Source organism: Crocodylus porosus, unplaced genomic scaffold (assembly GCF_001723895.1).
Source record: "Crocodylus porosus isolate Cpor-Errol unplaced genomic scaffold, CroPor_comp1, whole genome shotgun sequence".
NCBI classification, from domain to species: domain Eukaryota; kingdom Metazoa; phylum Chordata; order Crocodylia; family Crocodylidae; genus Crocodylus; species Crocodylus porosus.
The window spans coordinates 109042852-109066183 of record NW_017728906.1 but is presented as its reverse complement, the minus strand read 5'-3'; the positions used below and the strand labels follow the sequence as shown (position 1 = coordinate 109066183).

At 39.7% G+C, this 23332-nt stretch overlaps 1 protein-coding gene across 4 annotated transcripts in view; it reads right to left on the bottom strand.

The window, feature by feature from the left end:
• Window positions 1–1846: 1846 nt before the first annotated feature.
• Window positions 1847–23332, bottom strand: part of ABCC4 (ATP binding cassette subfamily C member 4) — a 251125-nt gene continuing 229639 nt past the window's right edge. For 3 of the 4 annotated variants that reach the window (XM_019529749.1, XM_019529748.1, XM_019529751.1), the window contains 2 exons: window positions 16400–16534; window positions 1847–6461 (listed from right to left, as the gene is read on the bottom strand). In XM_019529749.1, the coding sequence (XP_019385294.1) occupies window positions 6354–6461; window positions 16400–16534 (243 nt within the window). In that variant the 3' untranslated portion in view covers window positions 1847–6353. The remainder of the gene's footprint in view (window positions 6462–16399; window positions 16535–23332) is intronic. The other variant, XM_019529750.1, reaches the window with a different exon arrangement.

Below are 23332 nucleotides of genomic sequence, written 5' to 3'. Positions count from 1 at the left end.
AATTGGTCACAGTGGAGTTTGTGACCGTTTGATCTTGTCATCCCTTGGGGCGCTCTGGTGAACAGATGTTCCCCCCAGATCCTGATGAGCACCCCTGATAAACTCATAGGTGGCCACCCAATCACCCAAGCCTGCGTTTTTCCAGGGTGAATAGCCCCATTGCTCTCAGCCTCTCATCATAAGGTCTGTTTTCCTAACCTCTGATCATAAGCATAGCTCTCCTCTGCACCCTCTCAAGCTTCTCCATATCCCTTTTGAATTGTGGACCCCAAAACTGGACATAGTACTCCAGCTGTGGCCTCACCAAGATGAAGAACAGCAGGAGAACTTTTATGATCAACAACCAGGTTACTGATGCAAATTTGGAAACACATGCTCCAAGAGGATATTTTATATCTAATTATTTTGCCTATTACATTGGGACAACATATTAGTATCAAGCCAAACTAGTTTTGGGGAACATAAAATAGTTAATCTATTATCTTGGCTGAAAGACTTTTGAGGAAGATAGGAAAAATAGGTTTACCATAAAGACCAGAGCCATATCTTGTGGGAGGATGTGTAACATACCTGCTGCACCAGACCTAGAAACTGAGTTGAGCCTTCTTTATCAAATATAATTAACATGCTATGGCCTGAACTTTGAACAAGGTTCAAATTTAGATGCTTAAGAAAGGGCCTTAAACCCATTCTTAAGCAAAACTATGTATTGTATATGACATATAACAGAGTATGTTAGTAACTCAGTTAATGAGGCAATGCAGTCAATGCTAGGAAGAGGACTGGAAGTCCAAAGAACAGGATTGGAGCTTTATCACTAACCTGCAACATAATTTTAGGTAACCTTCTGCATGGTTTTCTTTCTTCCCTTTATCTGGTGTGTTCAGGTTGTGAGCTATTTTTTATTGTGCACTGGTGTAACATATAGGACAGTAATGGTAAATTTTTATAGGGCTTGCCTACACTAAGGCAGCAGCTGTTCTGGCCAGATTGGACCCACCCATCCATACCTGTAGGCGTACCTCAAGTCAGAAGTCTGCTGGTGACACTACTTGAAAGCATCCCTCAAAGCCTGTTCTCCAGTTCTTGATCTCTGGTGTCCTTGACAGTGACTGCTCTGGACAAGCCTGGACCAGTTTCATGTACATAGTTCTCAATTTGGATGTGCCTTCAGCCATGAATGGGCAGGCTATTGAATGGTGTAGACAATCCCTTAACAGTCTCAATTTATTAATTTGTGAAAATCTGTTTCCAACTTTTGCTTGCTTGCTCTTTCTAAACTTAGTTTGTAGCCTTCTTGTTTGGGGAAAATGCTTAAAAGTGTGATCTAGGAAGGCTCAGGAACCAAAGGACAAATACTAGCAACACAAAATTCACTATTATAATGCTTTTTTGCATCCTAACAAGTGCACTTTCAAGACCTGGAATTGGCAATGCAGCAAAAGGTGTTGGGTTGGGGCTCAAGATGCTGCCATAAACCAAACCATTTCAAAAGCAGCAAAAGCAGAAATTCAGGATGTTCCACTTTGTGTAATCATTGCAACAGGAGTCTATGCTTTTGAGGATTTTATAATCATATTTTATTGTGTAAGAGCTTCATTGTAAATAGCCAACTAAAAAACCTTCCATGACAACATCGTAAGGAAATCATTACACAAAAATGTTCACCACAGAAAACAGAGTTTGAATGGTCAAAGAGTGTTACATTACAGATACTAAAGTGTACATAAAACTCCATTCTTCTGCTATGATGTCAGAAGCACATCATCATTATTACTGGAAGTAACTGGTCTTTTTTAAGAGAAGAGACATCAAAACAGACATCACAAAATCAGGTTCTTGTTGGGGAGAGAGAGAGGGTGATGTGAAAAGCAAGATTGGCAGGAAGGTTTGTACCTTACTTGGCTCCTCTATTTCCAGCCTATGTTTACCCACAAGCATAATATTACTACCATTTTAAGCACAGACTGGGAAAGTTGTTAGAATCAGTCAACATCACTCAGATAACCAGAATAACTGATTTTGGCCAAATTAAGCACCTGTCTCTTCTAAGGATGGGGAACAATGTTAGTGGCAGTATGTCAGCCTACATCTGAAAAGTGACTTGGTATCTTCAAAAGGAATGGATTTGACAGAACTTTGCTTATAGACTTACTGGGCCAGAGAAAAACACTGTTTTAAAGAAGACTCTGTGTTGGTATAGAATTTTTCTCTCTTTTACACAAAGATCTAAGTTATAACAAAAATGCACAGGTATTTCATCTGAAGTACAATTTTTTAAAGCATAAATGGGGGCATTTCCCAGTCTCTTACACTCAACAATGACAAAAAAGAGTTATATAGTGGTGATTTTCAGCATATTATTATAATATAATACAAAAATCTGACCTTGTGATGTCTGTTTTGATGTCTCTTCTCTTAAAAAAGACCAGTTACTTCCAGTAATATATTCGAATGAAGACTCTAGTGAATTTTAAGGGAATTGTTGTTGAAGAAATACGCTAAAGGCTTTACTAACTTACATGACTGAGTTCATTCCCATGAAATCCCTGTTTAGGCATGTAAATTTTGTGCAGTTTTGTTGTTGCAAATAAATTAAATGCATTTTCAAATGTGGATACCACGGTGTGTTTGAATCCTACCTGAAGAGGAAATGAAAAAGGCTGGCCTGGGGAGAGATTTCATACATTAAGCAATCAAGAGGCTCACTGAATGAAAGACAAAGTCCATCCTACATCTTAAATAACTACCAGGTTTAATTACGCTGTTAATAGTGCAGTGCAATAACAAATATTTTGCTTGCCTGAAGATATATGGATCAACCACTGTTACTATCAATAATCATTTAAATACAACTGCAACAGACATTAAGGAACAAACTGAATAACAATTTCTTGGTGAAATCTAACTTACGACAATGTAGCTTATCTTTTTGTAAAGAAAGAGTGAAATATAGATGTAACAAATTGCAAGAGGTTACCAGACTATGAAAGTACTAGTACCAATTGTGCTTTTTTACAGGTTACATTGTTTTTCAGTTTGTGTTACATTGAGATTTCATATATACAGTCAGCCGTGTCCTGTCAAAACATGTTAAGCAGAAAAATCAGCATTCTCAAAGATGCCTAAGATTCTGTGTACATTCAAAAAACTACAATATCAAGTTAATTCTGCTAAGTAGACTATGCTAGTTCATTGCCTGATATATTAGGATTTCTCTAGTTTTCAACCCAGAAAGCCTGAGGAAGACAAAAACTTTTGGTTCTACTCAAGTGTTATTGCCACAGATGTATTTTTAGCTGAAGTGACCTAGCACCACCTTATATCCTTGATCCATACACATAATTCTCCTTGAAAGTGATGCAAATTGTGGCCAAAGAGTCGGCACTTGCTTATTTCATTTACAAAAATCTACAACATACAACACAGAGCAAGCACAACACTTTTCTTCAGCCATGTCTAGACTGCCAGCTTAATAGACCTGGCAGTGGCACCCTTAAAACACACTGTGTTGCTCTGAAAGGGCTGTTTCCTGAATCAGAAGCAGTGTAATTGCACCTTTGTCTCATGAGCACTGTCAAGGCAAAGCAAACTTACCATGTCAAGCAGCAGAGCTTTCAAACATGCTTCATATAGGCTGCTGCTTGAACCAGCAGCATTGTGGCTATATTCACATGGCATTGAAGAAAAGCTAAACAGCATGGCTGCATGATGCTGCTATGCTAATGACCCTCCTCACAGCATGGTGGAAACAGGGCTACACTTTCTCAGTTCAGAAGTCAGCTCATATTTGAATGCACCGCTGCTTGGAGCAGTAAGTTTTCTGTGCAGATGTGACCTCTCAGCCATTTAAAACTTGCTATGTTGTAAGTCCAGAAGTAACTACATGGCAGTTACATGATTGTGATACAATTACATGATTGCAGAACAAGGTTGGGTAAGACTAGACTCCAGCCAAACTTACAGACCAGAATATGAGACCCTCATATTAGGACTAGCATCATATAAAATGTAGCCCCACTGACTTCAGTGATAATTACTATGGAATGAGGTGCTATTCATTAAAAGGATGGAGTTTCATTTTGGAACTTGCTATTAACTGTGAAACATTACAAGAAACCATAATACCACAACTAGGCAGATGGACAAATCGGAATCAAAAGTAGCAGAACTGTAGTGCTTTAGTTTAGGCAAATGTCCCAAGCCACAGAAAACCCTACAGAGGGAGTGCTGCACCTTTTGCATGTCACAAAGCACAGTTCTCCAGGAGTGACTTTCTGCTTTAAACGTATGTAGTATACAGGAGTATACCCTGTTGACTATTTGCTCTTTTCTCTCCTTTTCCTACAGCAGTGCAGCAAGCCCTGTTATATAGAAAACTACTGCAGGAAAGGAATGAAGATTCTGTCCCTTAACTTTGCCAGTGTTGGATAGGACAAACTTTGTTAGGTGTCTATGGGACAAAGCTCTTTGAAATCAGCCTTGCTTCTGTGGCGTGGGGTCTGCCTTGAATTTATTACAGAGAGTAGTTTTGTATTTTCAATAGATAATCCCTGGTAGAAAGGTTTGAAACGAGATAGGCATGTGTTTGCCTTATTTTTATTCATTTTGGGACTTCTGGCTAACTTAAAAAAACATTACAAGGAACCATAATACCAGAACTAGGTGGACGGACAAATTGGAACCAAATGTAGCAGAAATGGATTGCTTTGCTTTAGGCCAGTGTCCTTGGGATGCTTGCCGAAGGGACCCATAGGAAAACAGCATGTACAACACAGTGCAATATCAATTTTTTGCAGCATTTTAAAAAACAACACCTTTTCTCCCACCAATATTTTCAGTGTGATTTGTGTTTTTCCATCTCTACACTTTAATAGCAGTAAATGCCCTTTAACAGCACTTTTATAAGTGCTCTAGGGGTGGGGAGCCAACACTTTAATTAGAACCGCTCCAAGAGCTGCTCTAATTCAAGTGCCACCACATCTTGTAGATCAACATCCCTAAACTTTAAAATGGCAGTGGGGGTACTTGAACTAAAGCTCGTTTGAGCAGCCTCTGTGCTTGTATATAGGTGCACTCTAACTATAAGACAAATAGGCTTAGACTGCATTGAATATCAAATTGCAGGCATCTTTCTGAAATGCAAAGAACATAATTCACTTACTTATTTTTATTAGTTGTGCACATAGTGCTATGAGTTAAAGTAACTTGCTGAATCAGGGCATAACAGATCTCTCTTTCATAAAATTCTTCTTAAACGTTAGCAGGGGCCATTCAACAATTCTAGCTGTTTTTACCCTTCTATGCATGTGCACCGAAATGACAATTTCAAGAGCTTCAATTAAATAGGTATAATCCCTGATACAAGATAATTAAATATACTCATTTTAAACATTAAAAAGTATATTGAATCAATTTGCTGCATTAACTGCAGTTAGAGTTTTGGCTTGAAGGCACAAATATTAAGGCACAATAGATGCAAATAATGTATACATTTCAATGTGCTGTGCTGAAGATAACTTTCTATTACAAAATATTTGCTTATGACTACTAGTTCAAATGTTTCAAGTTATTTTAATACTTTTTTCCTTGATTACCTGGATAAAGTGGAATGCAAGTTAATTATTTAAATATTTGTGTAGTGCAAATATGCAAAATGTGAACATTTTCATTATAGTTCAGTAAGTTAACATAGCTTCTTTTGCATTTTGATCTTAGGAAAGAAAATGGCAATTTTTACATTCATTTTTGGACAATGAATGCACATTGCTACATTTAATTAAAAAATTAATTTAACATGCCAATACATGGATATTTATTTCCTCTATTAAATGTACTTTTGGCTTTTTCAGTTCTTGTTTTTGCCTATTCACAAAGGTGTGTAAAAATATGAAGTAAGAATATATATGTATATATAAAATGCTGCCTTAGACAACTGAGTTATAGATTATCAAAATTGCTGTAGGAAAGTTAACATTTTAATGCAAACTCAAAAATGTTTTTGCATGTTTCCAAAAGACATAAGGGAATTCTAGTTTCTTAAAAACCTCCAAAAAGCATCCTAGTTTTGTTAAGTGTCCTGCACCTATTTTAATAAGAAAAGTCTCTAGATTAGCTTTCAAAGAGGATCTGTGTCTGTAACTCCTTTAGAAACAGAAATAATAAAAAAAAGAAAGTTATTGCACTGAAATTAACATAACCAGGACATGATATATTTTCTCACTAATAAATGGTATAGATGTCCAGTGCAAGAAACCACCCTCCTTTAAGCACCAGTCACCTAGGGTTTACTTGTTTCAGATTCATAGTTTCAGGATTGCAAATGTATAGAAAATAACGGTGTTTAATTGGGATCACAGTGCAGTCTCAGAAATGATGAATCCTGAGGAGGAATCTGGTGAAGAGTCCGCAACAACTTGACCATTTTGAATCACTTCTGGGTAATTCTTGCTGAAGTAGACCTAGGGATGCAAAATTATATACGAGTCAGTAATTAAATTCACTATTACACATCATTTAGTTTCAAAAGACAGTTACAGAGATTAATGTAATGTAAGTATAGAAATTAATTTCCTTAAGGAAACTGAACAAGAACTTTAGTTTAGCAGAATTCAATAAATAACTCTATTAATTGAGGAATTAGTAAAATTACTACCTGGTCTTACAATCACCGCAGCAAAGAGTGAATGAATCCTCACATGACCTGTAGATCCACTCAAGTTCCAATAAATCAGATCCATAGATATATTTTATCACTTTACATTAAACTGATAAGTAAAATCATTTTACTGGCTCAAAACATGAAGATAAATTAAAAACAGTGTGACAAAGAAGCTGTGAAATCTTGCGTCTGCACAAGGGTTTCTCATTTTCACACATAAAATGAACACAATGGATTTGGATGTTAATATCAGGTTGTAATCCCTATATTTTACAAACTATGATTGACAACCATTGAAAGTTCGCGGTATATGTATGAAATATCCCAGCGTTTAATTTGTACTACAGAGCAGTTATAGGGCCTATAGAAATGTGATCTCTGGATAGTGCACCACAATAATGAAAGGAGAAGCAAAAGCTTTAACAATGACTCAACCAAGCAACTTCTCTAAAATGTAAGATGATACCAAATAATAGGACAGTTCTTTGCCAAGCCTTTGAGTTCTTGAATTCTACCAATTTCTAGCTGAACTAGAAGAGATACAGGTTTCCTGATAAATGTATAATCAGAACATAAAGGAAATGAAATGCTGTCAAGTTTCAGTGTTCCACAATCATCAGTTTTTAGTAGCTGTATCATATCTCTGTTCCTTGACAGATGCGCATAACAAAATGAAATAATGTCAAGACTTGTGTGCTCTTATCTAAAAATGTGTTTGGGTGAAAAAGGACTTCAAATGTAATTTTTTAAAAGAAGAATGTGAAAAGTTTTGTTTGAGTCTTTAAAAACAGAAAATACACTATCTTTCCAAGGCTGACATATGTCATGACTTACGGCTTATACTCACACTGTTCTGAATACGGCTTATGAAACATTTCTCCAATTTATATTTGGGGGCACTGTCAACAAAGTTAGGTTTGTTTGATAATAATGTTCTTTTCATACATGAATAAATGTATAAGACATGCAGTACAAAAAAGAAATGGTTATATTATATAAGAACTCCTATAAGTATCACAGTCTTCCTTTGTGCATACACGTTGACATAGTGTCTATGTAGTTCCACAATTTTCAGAGAATATTAAGGTTATGATTTGAATCAAGAACAGGACTCGAAGTCCTGTTGCAAAGCATTCTCCAGTAACCAGCAACGACAGGGAGCAACAGAGGAAAGTTAATTTGGTGCCTGGCTGCATATAACATTACTAAGACTCCAATCTTCACTGTATATTTCCATCCTTTTACTAGTTTAAGACACAACTTTAACATACTTTAACTGAAGCTTTTAAAAGTGAATTTTCTTTAAGAAAGTTAATAGAAAATCATACCATAGTACCACAGATATAATGAAACAGCACAAACTTTTCAACCATCTCAATGCAAATATATAGGACTCTTTTCAATGGACCTGATTCTGCAAAATACTGAATTCCCACAATTTGAGAAGGAATGATACATGGCACTTCATAGAAGACTAGTCCTATAATATGATTCTTCCCCTAGCAAAAGAGCTGTAACTTCATAACAACTTCAAAAGGGTAAATGCTATCCATGTGCAACAATTGATTGATAATTGATATTTTAAAAATTATCTCTCTCTCATTGGAAAAACCAACCATTCCCCTTCCCTCACCCCCAACTTTTCTCCCATGTCTCCAAAAGCCATTAAAACAGCAAGGGTCATTCAGTAGAGGCAGAAGAAAGATCCAAATGGTGAATTTACTTATCCAGACAACTGAATACACTAATGATTCTTTCTCACTTTCTTAGAATTTTTTTTTTAATAGCTTCTTGTAAAAATGAACAGTGACCAAATCTTTACATGGAGCTCAGCCACGCAGAGAAGTTTGTCAGCATTGATTATTACTATATAGCTTTCAGACTCATAAGCTACTCAGCATGTGCTTAGCAGGGTACATTTAGAGCTGCATTATACTGTACTCCAATCTGGACTCTAACTCAGACAACACAGAGATCTATGAAACTTGTTACAAGCAGTGTCACCCTTGAATTGGGCTTGTCAGCCATAAACAGACTCATCTGAGTAGACCTCTTAGGTGTAGACCATAATCCAGAGAATAAGTAGTTGCATTCCATGCTGTACGAGGGATACTGAATGACTAAAATGGTTGTAAGAGTCTGCAGAGTTGAAGGAATTTAGAAGCCCAGGACAAGATTTGTAAAAGTATCTAGAGAACACAAATTTCTGAATCCTTGGATTCTTACTATGGAACATCTGTAAAGTGTCATTTTCTAAAAATCAGGCCCCTTTGTTTTATGTTTCAAGTTAGGCACCCAGCATTTAGGGCACACATTTCCAAGTCACCTGAGATAATACTGGTTCTGGTTATAAAGATTTACCTGCTCTTTGTTTAAGTTAGAATTGCAACAACCACACTGCTTTATAGAATTTACTTTAAGTCTCAACTTATATAGATAATTATTCTCTGTATGTTGAATTATTTTCTGCATGCTCAATTTAGGCAACCTTGATGCACAACTTAGAAAAGGATGTTGTTGGCAAGCCTGGTTGCATTCTGAACCACTCTGGTTAGTGAACATACTGGTATGGCTTTTGAAAATGCGCTCATATTTGACAGTCTGATTATTGCCATTTATTAAGTTGCAGTTTTTTAAATTTCGTATTAGAAATTAAAGCAGGAATGTGGAAAACCACCCATAATATACTGTAACAAACATATAACTGTAGAGGAGTCATTAAGATGAGCACTTGTGACTAAACAATTTCTGTAATATACATGAAGCACAGAAAACACTAATCAGCAAATTCTTGAGTAATGTTTCCTACCCCTTTAATGAGAAGGCTATATTAACCACAATTCTGATTAGCTGCTAAATAAGAGATTCTCTGTTCTCCCATTTTCTGGGCTGGGGAGAGGTAAGCCCCATGGCTCTACATACTTTAAATATGATTAAGCGTGTACCTGCCCTCTAGCTCAGGAGTTAGAAAACTTTCTAATGCTGTAAATATCTTAAGAGACTGATTCAGAGACCTCTCTGCTTCCTGTACACAATCAAACAACAAGGAGTAGAAAATGACTATGCAGCAAGCAATATTAGCCATCCAGGCATGTTATATATAGAGCTATCCACACATGCAGTTTTCTAACTGGAAAAAAGAGAGGTTGCACTACAAAGTTTAACTCTCTGCAGATATCTCAGGAGCTTTAACTCTTCCAGGTCCTGCAAGACTGATTCTATATTTTACTCAATGTGGTTCTTATTTTTGTAGATAAGTGCTGTTCTCTACATATAAATAGGTTTATTTTAACATAATTTATGTAAGCTCCAGAGATAATCATGTTAAATTAAACTTACTTTTCTATAAACCTACCTTTCACATGACTAATCCCTCTCTCTAATAATACACTAGGAGTTTCAATGCAACATCCTGGGCAAAACAGCAGGAACAGGAGCATGTTCTGGTTGTAAGACAACAAAAAGCCAGTTCCAGATTTCTACAATTAGTGCTACACATGAATTGCACTGTAAGATCTACTTTGCTTTCAACATTTGATAAACTTGTTCGCTAGCATGCATAATTTTGAATAAGGACCTATACACTCTACAGCTCTGGAATTTGCCACAAAAAAATTCCCATATGCACAATTGTCAGAATCTTTCCGTTTATTTAACAAAAAGAAGAAAGAATAGTCTTCATTTCTGTAAAGAACATCCAAAAAGTATGATGTAGTAGTCTCTTCCTGTATCTACATAGACATGAAAAAACAGCCTTGAAAAGCATGATATGCTCCATTCATCAAACCCAGGAGCCTGTGAAGTTCATGATGCCATACCTGCAGAATTTCACGTTTTTCAAAGGTACCAGAGACTTGCCCATTTTAGCCATGGAATTCACCATTTTGTAGCAGCCAGGCTTCTGCCCTTTTCGTTTCTGGTCCTCTGCCCTGCTGCCCACCTACTGCTAGCCAGTTTTCTCCATAAGGACAGTGAACTGAATTGTAATACATGCCCACCAACCTTGTTTCATGAAGCCAGGCAGGAGGGAAGGAGATGTGCCTATAAATCACAATACACTCTTTTTACTAACAAATTCATATAACTTCTCCCAACACTCAGGACCCTCTGATCATCATGGATCCTGGTTTTCTGATAAAAAAAATCCCCAGTTTAAAGGAACCCAAAATTCACATTTTTCCATGATCAACATGAAACACCACTATATATATTTTTATATTAGTGGTGTTTCATGTTAATAAAGGAAAATGTGGATCTATATACATATCTATATATTAGTGGTATTTAATTTAAATCATGGAAAAATGTAGATCTATACATATATTTGGGCTGTGCAAAGCTTCAGTAGCCAATTTGATTCGGAGGAGATTTGGCCCGATTCAGCAGCTGAACCTCCAAATCCGAATAGAATCAAAAGACTTATTAAAAGGTCTGAATCAAATCAGAAGCATCCAAATTGATCCAGAAAAGATTCGAAGATTCAGAAAGCAGGCTTGCAGGAAACAGAAACTAAGAAGAGGGAGGGGGTGGGAAAGACTGCTCTGATATTGACATCTGTAGCTGGCCAGCGACTGTGATCTTTCCCTGAGTTCCCTTCCAGTCAGTCCTCTGGGGGAGGAACATAGAAACAAGATATAAGGCTGTGTGTGAAATGATCTGTTCTGTGCCTTTTGCGAGCAGCAGCAGCAGCAGCAGCAGCAGCATCTGAAAGGTTCTGGCTTGGTAGCACTAGCTAGTCTCTTGCTAGAAGTTGTATCCAATCCTTTCCTACTTACCCCTGCATGCCATCCCTATTGTTATCCCTTTCAACTTATTCTTCCCCCAAAATCCTCTTATTTGTTCTTCTTAATCTGTCTTTTTTTCCCCCACACACAAAAAGAAATCTGTGTTTTCCCTGACAGTGTGTCATCACTGTGCAGGAAAGCACAACACACACACACGTTGCAGCACACCAAACATGAAGTGTGCTGGAAAGGCAGGTGCCAGGTCTTCTGGCAGGGAAGGGAGAGGGAACAGAAGGACAGCTGCAATCCCAAACCCCCCCAAACAAAGACACACCCTCTTTCCTAGTAGCAATGAGTTTTCTGCTGCTAGTGGGAGCAAGGAGGTGGGAGCAGTGTCCACTAACACCAGTAATAACCACCAGCACCAGCATGACAGTCTCTACCCCAATTTCAGTTCTCAGCACGAGCCTTCCAGTGCCAGAGAAAGAGCTGGATCTGCAAGCAGAGGAGCTCAGGGCCATAGCAAAGGAAATTCTGGGGAAGGAGGGGAAATCTGCATTTGTGCTCCACACCTCTCAGAGTTCCCCTAGAGGTAGGTCTCCTTCTCTAGAAGGCACTTCAAAGGAGGTTGTGGGGGCAGGTGGCTCAGCTCCTCTTCCAGGGGAGGAGAGGGATCAGGCAGGATCCCTACTCTCAACCGAGAAGCAGGTGGGTAGTGTAGTGTGGGATCATTGTGAGGTGGCAGATGATCCCACGTATGCTACCTGCCAACACTGCCAAAAGTGGATCAGCCGGGGTGAGGAGGTGAAACACTTCACCATCATGGCAATGCTGCTGCATTTCTGGAGGCACCACCCCTTTGCCCTTCTTCCTCCTCGGCCTGGTACTGGTGGGGGTGTGCCCAAACAGAAGTCCCCCTCTTGCTCCAAAGCCCCTGTCCCCAAGAAACCAGTGGGGAAAAGGCAGAGACGAAGTGGAGGTGCACATTCTCAAGGCAAGCAAAGTCACCCAGAGCACTGGAGAGATGCTTGTTCTGTATGGCCAGCCCTTCTCCTTTGTTGAGCGTCCAGGATTCAGGTGGCTCATGGCACTCAAGGCTCCATCCAACCAACTGCCTGCACGTACCACCTTTAGCAGGATGGTGGTGCACTCTCTGTATGAGGCATGCAGGGAATACCTGAGGGAGGAGCAACACAAGACAGGGCTGCAGGTAGCTTTCCACTTCACTTCGGACATCTGGAGCGGCCAGGGTGGAAATCATGCCTCTCTCTCCCTCCAGTCAGGCCATAGGTGGACTCTCCTTCAAGCAGAGGTGATGGATGAGTCCCACACAGCAAGGGAGATCATGGTGGCCATGAACTTCATGGTGCAGAGAGGGCTCATTGGACAGGGCAAGCTCACCTGTGGGTTCAGGGTCACCCCACAAAGGGGCCAATCTGGTGAAGGTGGTGCATGATGCCAACTTTGTTGGGCCCTATTTGATTCGGATTCAGGTCCAAAATCAGGGATAGCAATTCGATTAGTTGATTCAGATCACTGTCCCTGATTCGATTCAGCCGAATCCAAATCTGATGATTCAATGCTGCTTTGTAGAATCAGTGATTCAGCTATAGATACAGCTTAAGAACTTTTTTCTACATACCTTGAGGTAGCAGGCATGGCTTGTTATTGCTGCGATGCTGGTGCAGATGGAGCATCCCACAGGAGTGTGGGGGTCTGCTGGGGAGCATGGTGGGGGGCCCCCCACACACCTTGCTGGCTTGGCAATCAGCTACAGGGAGACCCCAAGTGCCCCCCCCAACCCAGGAGGCACCAGTCACCAAGCCAGGGGAGCGCGGAGGGGGGGCAGTGTGCTCCCTGGCAGATCTGAAAGTGTTTCCAGGTCTGTTGCCGAGTGTGCTGGGGACCCACCTCTCCTGCACTTCTGTGGGATGCTCCATGTGCCCCAGCACTGCAGCATTCACGAACTGCCAGTTACTTTGAAGTATGTAGAAAAAGCACTTAAAGCTGTGTCTATGCCTATGTCCGAATCTCTGGATCTTTCTGAATCTCCCTGAATTGATTTGGATGGTCCTGATTCAATTTGGATTTGGAGATTCAGCCACTGAAAGCTTTGAACAGCCTTAATATTATTTATATATATTAGTGGTGTTTCATTTTAATCATGGAAAAATGTGGATTTTGGGTTACTTTTTTAATATGAAAATTGGGGGTGGGTTTTAAATCACAGAAAACCAGGATCCTTGGTAATCATTCAATACATGAGAGAGCCAATGATGAGGGAATGAACCAGAACTGTATAGTAGAAGAGGCTGCTGTACAGAGTAGGTATCAGTAACCTACACCCCGCAGGATTCATCCAGTCTGCAAAGAAATTTTTTGCATCACTTCAGGCATGCCAAAAAATCCTGGGCCCCCAGGTGTCACCTTGGTCTTGCTACCATGCATGGAGCCCCCATAGCCTCCCCTTAGCCACTCTCACCTGTGGCTCCAAACCAGGCCCAGTGGTGTGAATGGCCAGGAGTGTCCTCACAGTTTTAGATCGGGTGAGTCAGAGCTGCTCAGACCCTGCTGACCCATCAGAGCTCTTACAGCTCCCCTACCCTGCCCAACATTTCCAAGACAAATGGAATTACTGGTGACATTTGCACAGTCTTGCTTCCCTCACTTCCCATTGGATGGGGAACTACACCCCACCAAAGCACTGCACCCTGGGAGCTATAATCCAGCCCACCTTAGAACCAAGTTTTGTTAATCTGGTCTGCTGTTATAGGGCGCTGACCTCTGGTCTAAAGGATCCCTTTATCTTTTGCTGCATAAGTTAGAAAATTTATAGTGATGTAACGAAAGGGGTCTGAAAGACCCCACAAGCAAGACCCAGAATCTCACAGGGGCTGAACAAGCCCCCAGTAAAACACAAAACTGACCCTGGGAGCAGGAAATGGCGAGGCAGCTGTTAACAAGCTGGGTGGCACTGGGGTGATGATGTCAGCCCCCAGTGCTGCCGCAGGAGATTGAAAAGACACCCGGAGTGCCAGAGAGGTGAGTGCAGAGCCTGCCCCTGTGCCAGTTAAGGCAGAGGCAGGCACAGGACACCGAGGCAGAGAAATGTTGGAGCCCTGGGGCTCAATGTATACTGAACAGTATAGGCTCCATGCTCCCAAGGCTAGGGAGTGAAGCCTCATTTACTAAACAAAACCTAGCAGCTTAAGCGAGCTGGGTGTGTTGCCGGCAGGCTAAGACCATTGTAGGCAACCATCATAGGAATTAGGTTCCTCTTCATTCCTTTCTTTTTTTTGGCTTTTTTCTTTTCTTTTTTTTTTGAGAGAAGGCCACCTAGGACCGGTGGAGTTCTAAGATCTGGCCTTAAGCTCAAGATCAACCTCTTGTCAGCAAGGGAGCAACAGAGTAATCCAGACAAGACTAGGAAATGCCTTCAGAATTTCCCCTTAGGTCAAAACCCAGATCATGCCAAGGTCCCGCATCAGTCCATTGTCTCAACACCAATAGCTAGCTTGTGGCTGGGGGTGTAGGGGAGGTGGAGTCCCTTCATCAGAAGCTCTCAGATCTGTGAGTAACCCCAAGTGGGACCCCTGTGTTGAACAACATTGAACCCCTCCTATCAAATTGTGTATTGTCAAAGTCATGACAGGAGAGTTGAGGGGAGGCCTATCTTGGTGGGGACTCAAGAAAAACCCACCCTTGGATAATTGGGAGCATTACAAGTGAATAATGCAAGGGAGCTCCATGAAGAAACAGGAAGGTCTCATGGTTCAACATGCGGAATGCTGCCTTGTAGAATTCCTTGTATTTTTTCGTCCTACTGCCCCACAGATGTTATGCTGGGAGAAACAGTAGTCACTAGGCATGTTCAGACATTGCCCTATGGCAATGTTGCTACTGTCCCATGCTTTAGAACTTCCAAAAGCACAGCACAGTAACTGTTCATATTGCACCATACAAGTGGTGCACAGTTATTTTTAGCAGCTACTTCACCATAGTGGCATGTTATAATGGGAGAGCCTGCCACTACAGCAAAGTAACTGCTGGCCACATGTAGGCATCAGATGCTACGTTGCCATAGCGCATCACTACAGCAATGTAGTGTCATGTGTAAACACACCCACTGAGTTCCCAACTTGAGATCTCACATCATATTAGCAGAAACTCTGAGCACTTTGAAAAACCACTAGAGATAATGAAACTGTGCTCTGGTATCTAAAAGGTGCTAAATTCTCTGAAAAAATAGGCCACAGGCTAATTAAATCAGGGCTCTCAACTTACTGAACGTTTTGTATCTCTGTCTCATCTTCACACTTCTCTGACCCCACCTCTGTCTTGCGAAAATAAATTAGTCTGTGTTGGTTAAACACCAAGTTTCTATAGCAAGGAGTTCAAGAGAATTAAGGAAATTGATAATTCTTCATTCAGAGAAGGTCCGAAGGGAGCAGAACATATAAGGAGACATGCATAGAACAATAAGGGGCTAACAAAACATGAACACTGGTCCTTAACTGAGCACCACCCAAGCTGTGCACAAAATGGAGCATGGGACCTTTTGGACAGGCAAACATGAAATACATAATTAAAGACTGTTCCATAATGTCTTAGTGCACACAGGGTCTTAGATTTAAGGTTGTATATGCATCCTTAGTTTGGATAACTAACTTCTTAGTGCTTGACTTAAAAAAAAAAAATTAAAAGAATTTAAGTTTGCAAAGTCATAGATGATGAACAAAGACCAATGTATGCCAGCTGATTTATACATACGTGTAAGTGCACACCATGCAGACTAATCTGGCAGCTCAAGATATTTATCATTTAAAACTCTAGATATATATTATTTTAAATCCCAAGTAATAAAACACTGAACATAAGGATTTAGAAGTGAAAAGCTGACGGATCTTTAACTAAAGCAGAGTGTATTGGGCTGGCTCCAACGCTGACTATGCTAACTTGTGAAAAATAACCTGTAGAGATAAATTTAAACTTAATTAGCACATCTTCAAATTACCCGTTCTGCTGTTTCAAACAGAGCAGCAGCTTCTGCCTTGCCCACTTGTTGCACCATCTTGTAAAACAGGCTCTCTCTCTCTTGTAGCAGAATGTATGGCTCATCGTATTCTTTCAGTCTTCCTGCATCCAAAACCTGTTAATCAGCAGAAACAAATCTATGAACACATGAAATTCTGAAACATACATTACCCTAAATATTACAATACAAAGAATGGTGAATGGATTTTTTTAAATATATACTCTGATTTATTGTTAAAAAAGGACAGAAAATTGAATACCTGAAGGCCCTTTATTGGGGTGGTAGTATATTTTCTTTTCTAGACTATTTGTACTATTTTCTAGGGTCCTACAGTCACATTATTGGTTATATGAATGCAATCAGAAATTCTTCAGAATATGGTAATTCATTAATGAAGCAAATTAAGTGGCTAACAAACTGTGGCATTAATTTTGTAATAAGAAAATTAGGATGGCATACTGAAAGTGAACCAAAGAGTCAATACTGAAGGTATTTAAAAAAAACCCTTGTTGCTTGGTTTAAGTACATTAGGAACAGGGAAGCTGCAACAGAACAGCTGGGCCTTTTGGGCTTCAGGGTAGAAGTGCAATTAAAAAAAGACATTGCTGAAAAAGTAAATTATCTCTTTCATTAGTCTTCACTAGATAATATTGTAAATCACTAGGACTAGATGATACAGGCTCATGAGTTCTAAAAAATGCAATAATAAAGTGACTGAGCTGTTGGGAAAGATGTTCATTCTCGCGTTTAAATCAGTCAGTCTGTTGAAGAACTGGAGAATATCAAAGTATATAAAAAACTGTACCTATATTTAAATAAAAAGGTGTACGAGGTGATTTGGGAAATTTACAGATCAATAAATCTCAATCCGTTACCTGCAATTTGGTTAAAATTATAACAGAAATATTAAATATGTGGTAGAACCTGATAAGATAACATTTACTCACAATTCAATTTTGTGAAAGAAAATTATACCTCACAAGTTTACCAGAATAAGTGAATGGGACAGCCAACAAGAAAAGAACAATTTAATAATGTTTTTGGACTTTGAAAAGGCAACTGAAGTAACAAAAATAGCTATGGTACAAAAGAAAAAAAATCTAAATGAATAAGAAACTAAGACAGAAAACTTAAATGGACAATTTTCACACTGGCAAAAGTCTAACAGCTGGGAGCCACAAATACTAGGACCATAAGTATTAATCTTCAGGAAAAGGCATCAAATAGCAAGGTGGCAAAACCTACAGATGACGGAAAAGTATTTAAGTTTAGACCAAGGAAGACTTCAGATAAACCTACCCAAGCTAAAATAAATGAGCAATACAATGGTAAATGAAAGCCAAAACTAACAAATGTGACAACATGCATTATTTTAATTAATCATACACTTTATGGGATTCTAAATTAACAGCAGTTAACAGCAATTAACAGACTTAGGAAAGAAACACAGGCATCATAGTGGGAAATCTGAACACTGTTTTAAGTGCAGAGCAGTCCCGGTCAAACCAAGGCTAGGCACAGACATTCAAAAAGCCTGAGGTGGAAGTGATCTAACTTACGTGTTTTACTCTAATCACTCTAGGTTAGATTGCTACCAAATAGAATGGATGCTTGGCCTTCAGTGAAGAGGGCAACACAGGCTACATGCACTGGCTGAGGCCAGCAGGTTGGGAGGTCCCCCTGCTGAGTATAGCCAAGTGCAGCCCAGTTACAGGGCCACCCCTGATTGGCTGCTGGGCAGGGCCAAGCATACCTTCTCCCACTACTGGCATCTGTCAACTGCAGGCAAGCTATGGAGGCAACTGGGCTCCCATACCCTGCAGCCAAGTTTGCTACCTGGCACTGCACCTGCTCATGGGTGCATGGGGAGGCTCTGAGTAGGCTCCTGCATACTGATCCAGGGCCTCCCCATGCACCCATGAGTGGGCGCAGCACCAGAGAGCCCAACTAGGCTGTGGGGCACAGAAAAGCACCCTTCCCCCATTAGCAGGGATCCTGGTTTTCTCTGATTAAAAAAAATCCCCAATTTTCAGGTTACAAAAAGTAACCCCAAACCCACATTTTTCCGGGATCAAAATGAAACACCACTAATACATAGATATATGTATAGTGGTATTTCATTCTGATCATGGAAAAATGTGAATTTTGGGTCACTTTTTTAACCCGAAAATTGGGGATTTTTTTTTAATCAGAGAAAACCAGGATCTCTGCCCATCATCAACAGCCTTAGGCATCTGCAGCCAGTCTGCTCCCTGGCACTGTGCCTGATCATGGGTGCATGGGGGGAGGCCAGAGTGGGTTCCTGCACATCCACCCAGGGACCTACATGCCCTGTGAGTGGGCACAGAGCCAAGAAGCTTGACTAGGCTGCAGGGCACAGAGGAGCACCCTTACCACTCCCCCATCAGCTTCAGCCACTGTGCTGACTTGGCTCTGAGAGAGCTTGGGGACAGAGCAGCCAAGGGTGGGCTGCAATGGCACCTCCCTAAGAGTGGGAGGCTAGTGGTGGGCCGCAAATGCCTCACATGCTAGTAGACTGTAATTTGAGTTGGGAGGGGATCTAGTACAGAAGTTCAATAGACCATTCTAAACTAAACTGCTTAAGTCTGATGCTACTTCCATCTAGGTCTATCCTGGACTGGGTTCTGCCATTTTTAAACCAGTCTAAGTTTGGTTAACTTCTGTTGTATTACAGGTTTAGATTGATTTCTGATCACTAATACTGGTTTATATGTAATGTCTGTACCTGGCCCATATGTTCAGATACATAAGGAATGAGACAAAACCATGCAGAAAATATTTTTTTTATACAATAAGCCCTTGGTATGGCCAGCACCAGGAAAAACAATCAGAAACATTTTCTTGAGATGAAGCATTTCTACAGAACCAGACTAGGTATTTTTTAAATAATGGCCTTTACATAAAACTTATTTTTTTTCTTTTTACTTTAAATCCACAACAAGGCTATATAGTTTCTTACTTAAAATACAGAAACATACACTAAAATCAGCATTGATATGGCTGAAACAGAAGAGGCACAGGAACAGGCAATAAGAATGATTGGGGGGCTTGGAAAAATGTATGTGGATATTTTTTTTAAACCCAAGATTGTTATACACCCTTCCCACATGAGGATACATCAAATGCATACATATGCCCAAGAGTGGCTACAAAGTGTAAATGGAAAAATGTTGATATTATATAATATACAAATGGGTCTTAATATATACTAAATATTCAAAGAATGCCACCTATGCCATTTAAGGGCACATATGGAGACATCTCAGTATACTTAGCACTATCCTATTTAAGGATAAATTGCACATGTAATTGTCTTTGCAATCTTTCAAATATTTTATTTATATATTATTTATATTACATATGAACACAGAGAGCAAGTCATAGTTAAGAACAGCTTTCTTTAGGATTCAAAGGTAACTATTATACGCACTACCTACATAATCATTAAAATATCATATAATTTTGCATTCCATATTAGGCATCTTGAACACGATGTGGGTTTTTTCACTAAGTATAGTATTGCAGCATGTAAACATCCCTTGTGAAATTAAAGAAAAAGCGCATTCTCTAAATATGCATCCTTCATGTGGAATGCGACAGAGAAAAGAAAGGTCCCTGGTTTACTACTCCTAATGCTATTTTTAACTATAATTTTAATATTGTTTCATATTATATTATATTAATAAAATATTGTAATGTAAATTGCATTTGTACTTTATAAGTATTTAAATTATGCAGGGAGGTGTTTAGCCACGTTAGTTTGAAGTTAAGCAGAAGGTAGGGCAGGGTAGCACCTTATAGACTAACTGGTTCAGAGAGTCAAGTGTGCCTGAGAACAACTGAAGCCTGGAGAGGTAGCATATTTTGACTTTGTGTAATGCTATACCTATGTAAAACTGCTTTTTACTATTATTAAATTCAGATTTTGCTAATGAGGCACAGAACTTTGAAAAATGCAGAAAACCAACCAGCCAACAGTAACTGGAAGCAAAGTATCTCCTCCAACGGGAGGGGAAAAGCCTACTCCATTTTTCTTTTATAAATTTTAACTGGGCAAATTAGCAGAATATCAGCAGAGGAGGGGAGAACATGTGCATGACTAACTTGAAAAGCAATGTTTGTATTTAACATATACAATTTTAAGTACACATTCTCCTCCAATCTTGAGGAAAAAGCCCCTGACTATAGTACAAAATGGAAGACAAGGTCAATGGAATAGAAAAATGTGTAACTTTTTAAACAATCACAAAGGAAAAAACCAAGGCAATACTACAGATAAGGCAATATTTTAAGTTATTTTCAGAGGGTCCATTATTCTTTGTTTATTAATGTGGGGGACCCCCTGTCAGTTGCTCTGATTGATGAAGTAGTGGGTAGAGCTTATGGTAGTGGTTTTGGCTTACAAGTATGCCTGAGATGTACTCATCTGAAAAGACCACCTTTCCTTGAATACCATACTATTGATGTAATTGTATTCATCAGTTATTGGTGAAGCCCTGTTGATATAAACAAATGAGCTAGGGACAGACAATATTTGCCAGTCAGTCTAACCTGCAAAGTTTGAAGAGATTTGGAGATGGATAAACATTCCTTTTTCATTCCAGAAATGCAGGCACATGCCTGCAGTGGCTCAGACTAGACTCCAGGTGGTACTAGAGCAGCCCTCCTTTCCCTTCCACAGAGCTGAGCTGAAGGCGAGGGGGGCAGGATGCTCTGATTATCCCAGCAGGGAATTGGTAACAGTGTTTATCACCCATAACTCAGTGTTCATCACCTCATTAAGAAAACAACAGAGGGACAATACCAGCTACCTGCTGATTCTGCCTTTGTCACAGCATGGACTGTAGCCAGCATGTGGTCTGCTAGCTAATACACACATACCTCTCAGCAAGACAGAGGGAAGAGGGGAATTCCTGCTCAGCAGGGAGTGTGTGGAGGGGGGTGGGGGCAGCCTGCATGTCTCTGCCAGAGCTGCAGCCAGGGAGCAGAGTGGAGGGGCCAGCTCTGCTGTGGAGCAGAGAGCCCTGCCCAGCCCAAAGAGCATGCCAGGATGCTGGGGGAGTCTGGTTTATCTCAAACTCAGCAAGGGGTCTGGGACAGATATAGCATAAACCGGTTTAGCCAAATCAGTTAACTCTGATACAACATTCAACCAGGTTTATCTCAGACTGGTTTAGGCATTTTCAAACTGGTTTATGTGCACTGAACATCTGTTCTGTTACAGGTTTAAACTAGTTTCAGATTACTTAAACCAGTATGTGTGTAATGTCTGTCCCTAGCCATGGAAACAGTTAGCCGGTGTCCCCAAGCAAGTACTCCTCAGCTTGAGCCTTGTTTCCCTCGCTTTGGTCCAGATCAGCTTTAGTTTATGAGCAGGAATTCTATTTTTCTCTGATTAAAAAAATCCCCAATTTTTGGCTTAAGAAAAGTAACCCCAAATCCACATTTTTCTGTGATTAAAATGAAACACCACTTATATACAGGTATTAATATAAAACATCACATATATACAGAACTAATTATTATATAGTAGTGTTTCACCTTAATCCCTGTTTATCAGTCATTAGTTTTTTTTTCTGGCTGTGAGGTAATGGGAATATTTCAGTAGAATTACTGAAGTTTTCATATATGTTTTTTGCTGCTGGGTTATCATTCACCAGTGTGAACAGTGATTGATAGTTGAAAGATGGAGGTTACAGGAGGGGGTTATTTGGTAGTTAAAGATTTAGGAATCATCAAGTCATGTCTAGGGTAAGGGGAAGGTACTCATTTTTGTGTGGATGCTCATGTAAAAATCAAATAAATAAAATGCTTTTGCTATGGTTCTGTTATGCTTATTTCAAATTTCATATACTTCAATTTATAGGCTTATTAGCATAATAAGGACTATGTATGAACTTGCATGATACTACATTGCAAAGAGAGGCAGAATCTGATCCTTAATTACTGATTACAATATTTTTGATCAAATTTCATAAGAAGCACAATTTCTATCACTAAATTGGCCTAGACAGATTCTAAAGTAGCTGCACCTGCTGAATTAAGTGTAGGAAAGTGAGACAGACTTGTAGTAAGTAAGATCAGACAACAGTAATTCAGGTACGGAAGAGAACAGTTCTTTCTCTGAACTTGAAGTCTGACCTCAACTTTTTCCAGAAACTGACATGAAAGTTATTTGTGGCATCTTGGACAAATCACATTTCTCAGTACCTGAGTTTCACAAGTAGTCAGATACAGAAAATAATCCCTCATGGAGATGCTGGAAGGATTAACTGCCCACAACATACTTTGAGATCCTAGACTAAAAAACAATGCATAAGCCCAAAACACTGGGTGTGTTTACAGGACACACGGTGGACTGTTCTATTGCACTTCATTACATCATAGCAAAAACGTCACTTCATCAATTTACTGGATATTTAGTCCATGATTTTTGTCTAGACACTGGATTTACGACACTTATAACCTGTTTAACATCTGGCTCCCCAAGTAAACCCTCCACTTTTTACCAGCTGTTCTCATTCCCTCCCCATCTCTCATGCATTGACTACAGCTACATTCATTCCCCTTTCCCTGCCCACCCCCCAGCTGTTTCTCACCTACTGACTACCTCAATTTACATTTTAGCTGACTGGCTTTCTTGCATACATACTGGCCTCTGGCTGCTTTACTACTCCATCCAGGAAGAGCACAGACCATCTGCAGACGCTTCCTCAGCCTGATGAAGGGTATTTGTATCCAAAAGCTTGCAAAGAAGAATTTTGCAACTATTTGAGTTGATCTAATAAAAGAGATTGGATTTACCCAAAGAACTTTGTCTGCCTATGTCCTTAGATCAACACCCCAGTAGCAAAGATGCATTAATGAACGTGTAGATGCACCCAGTGGCAA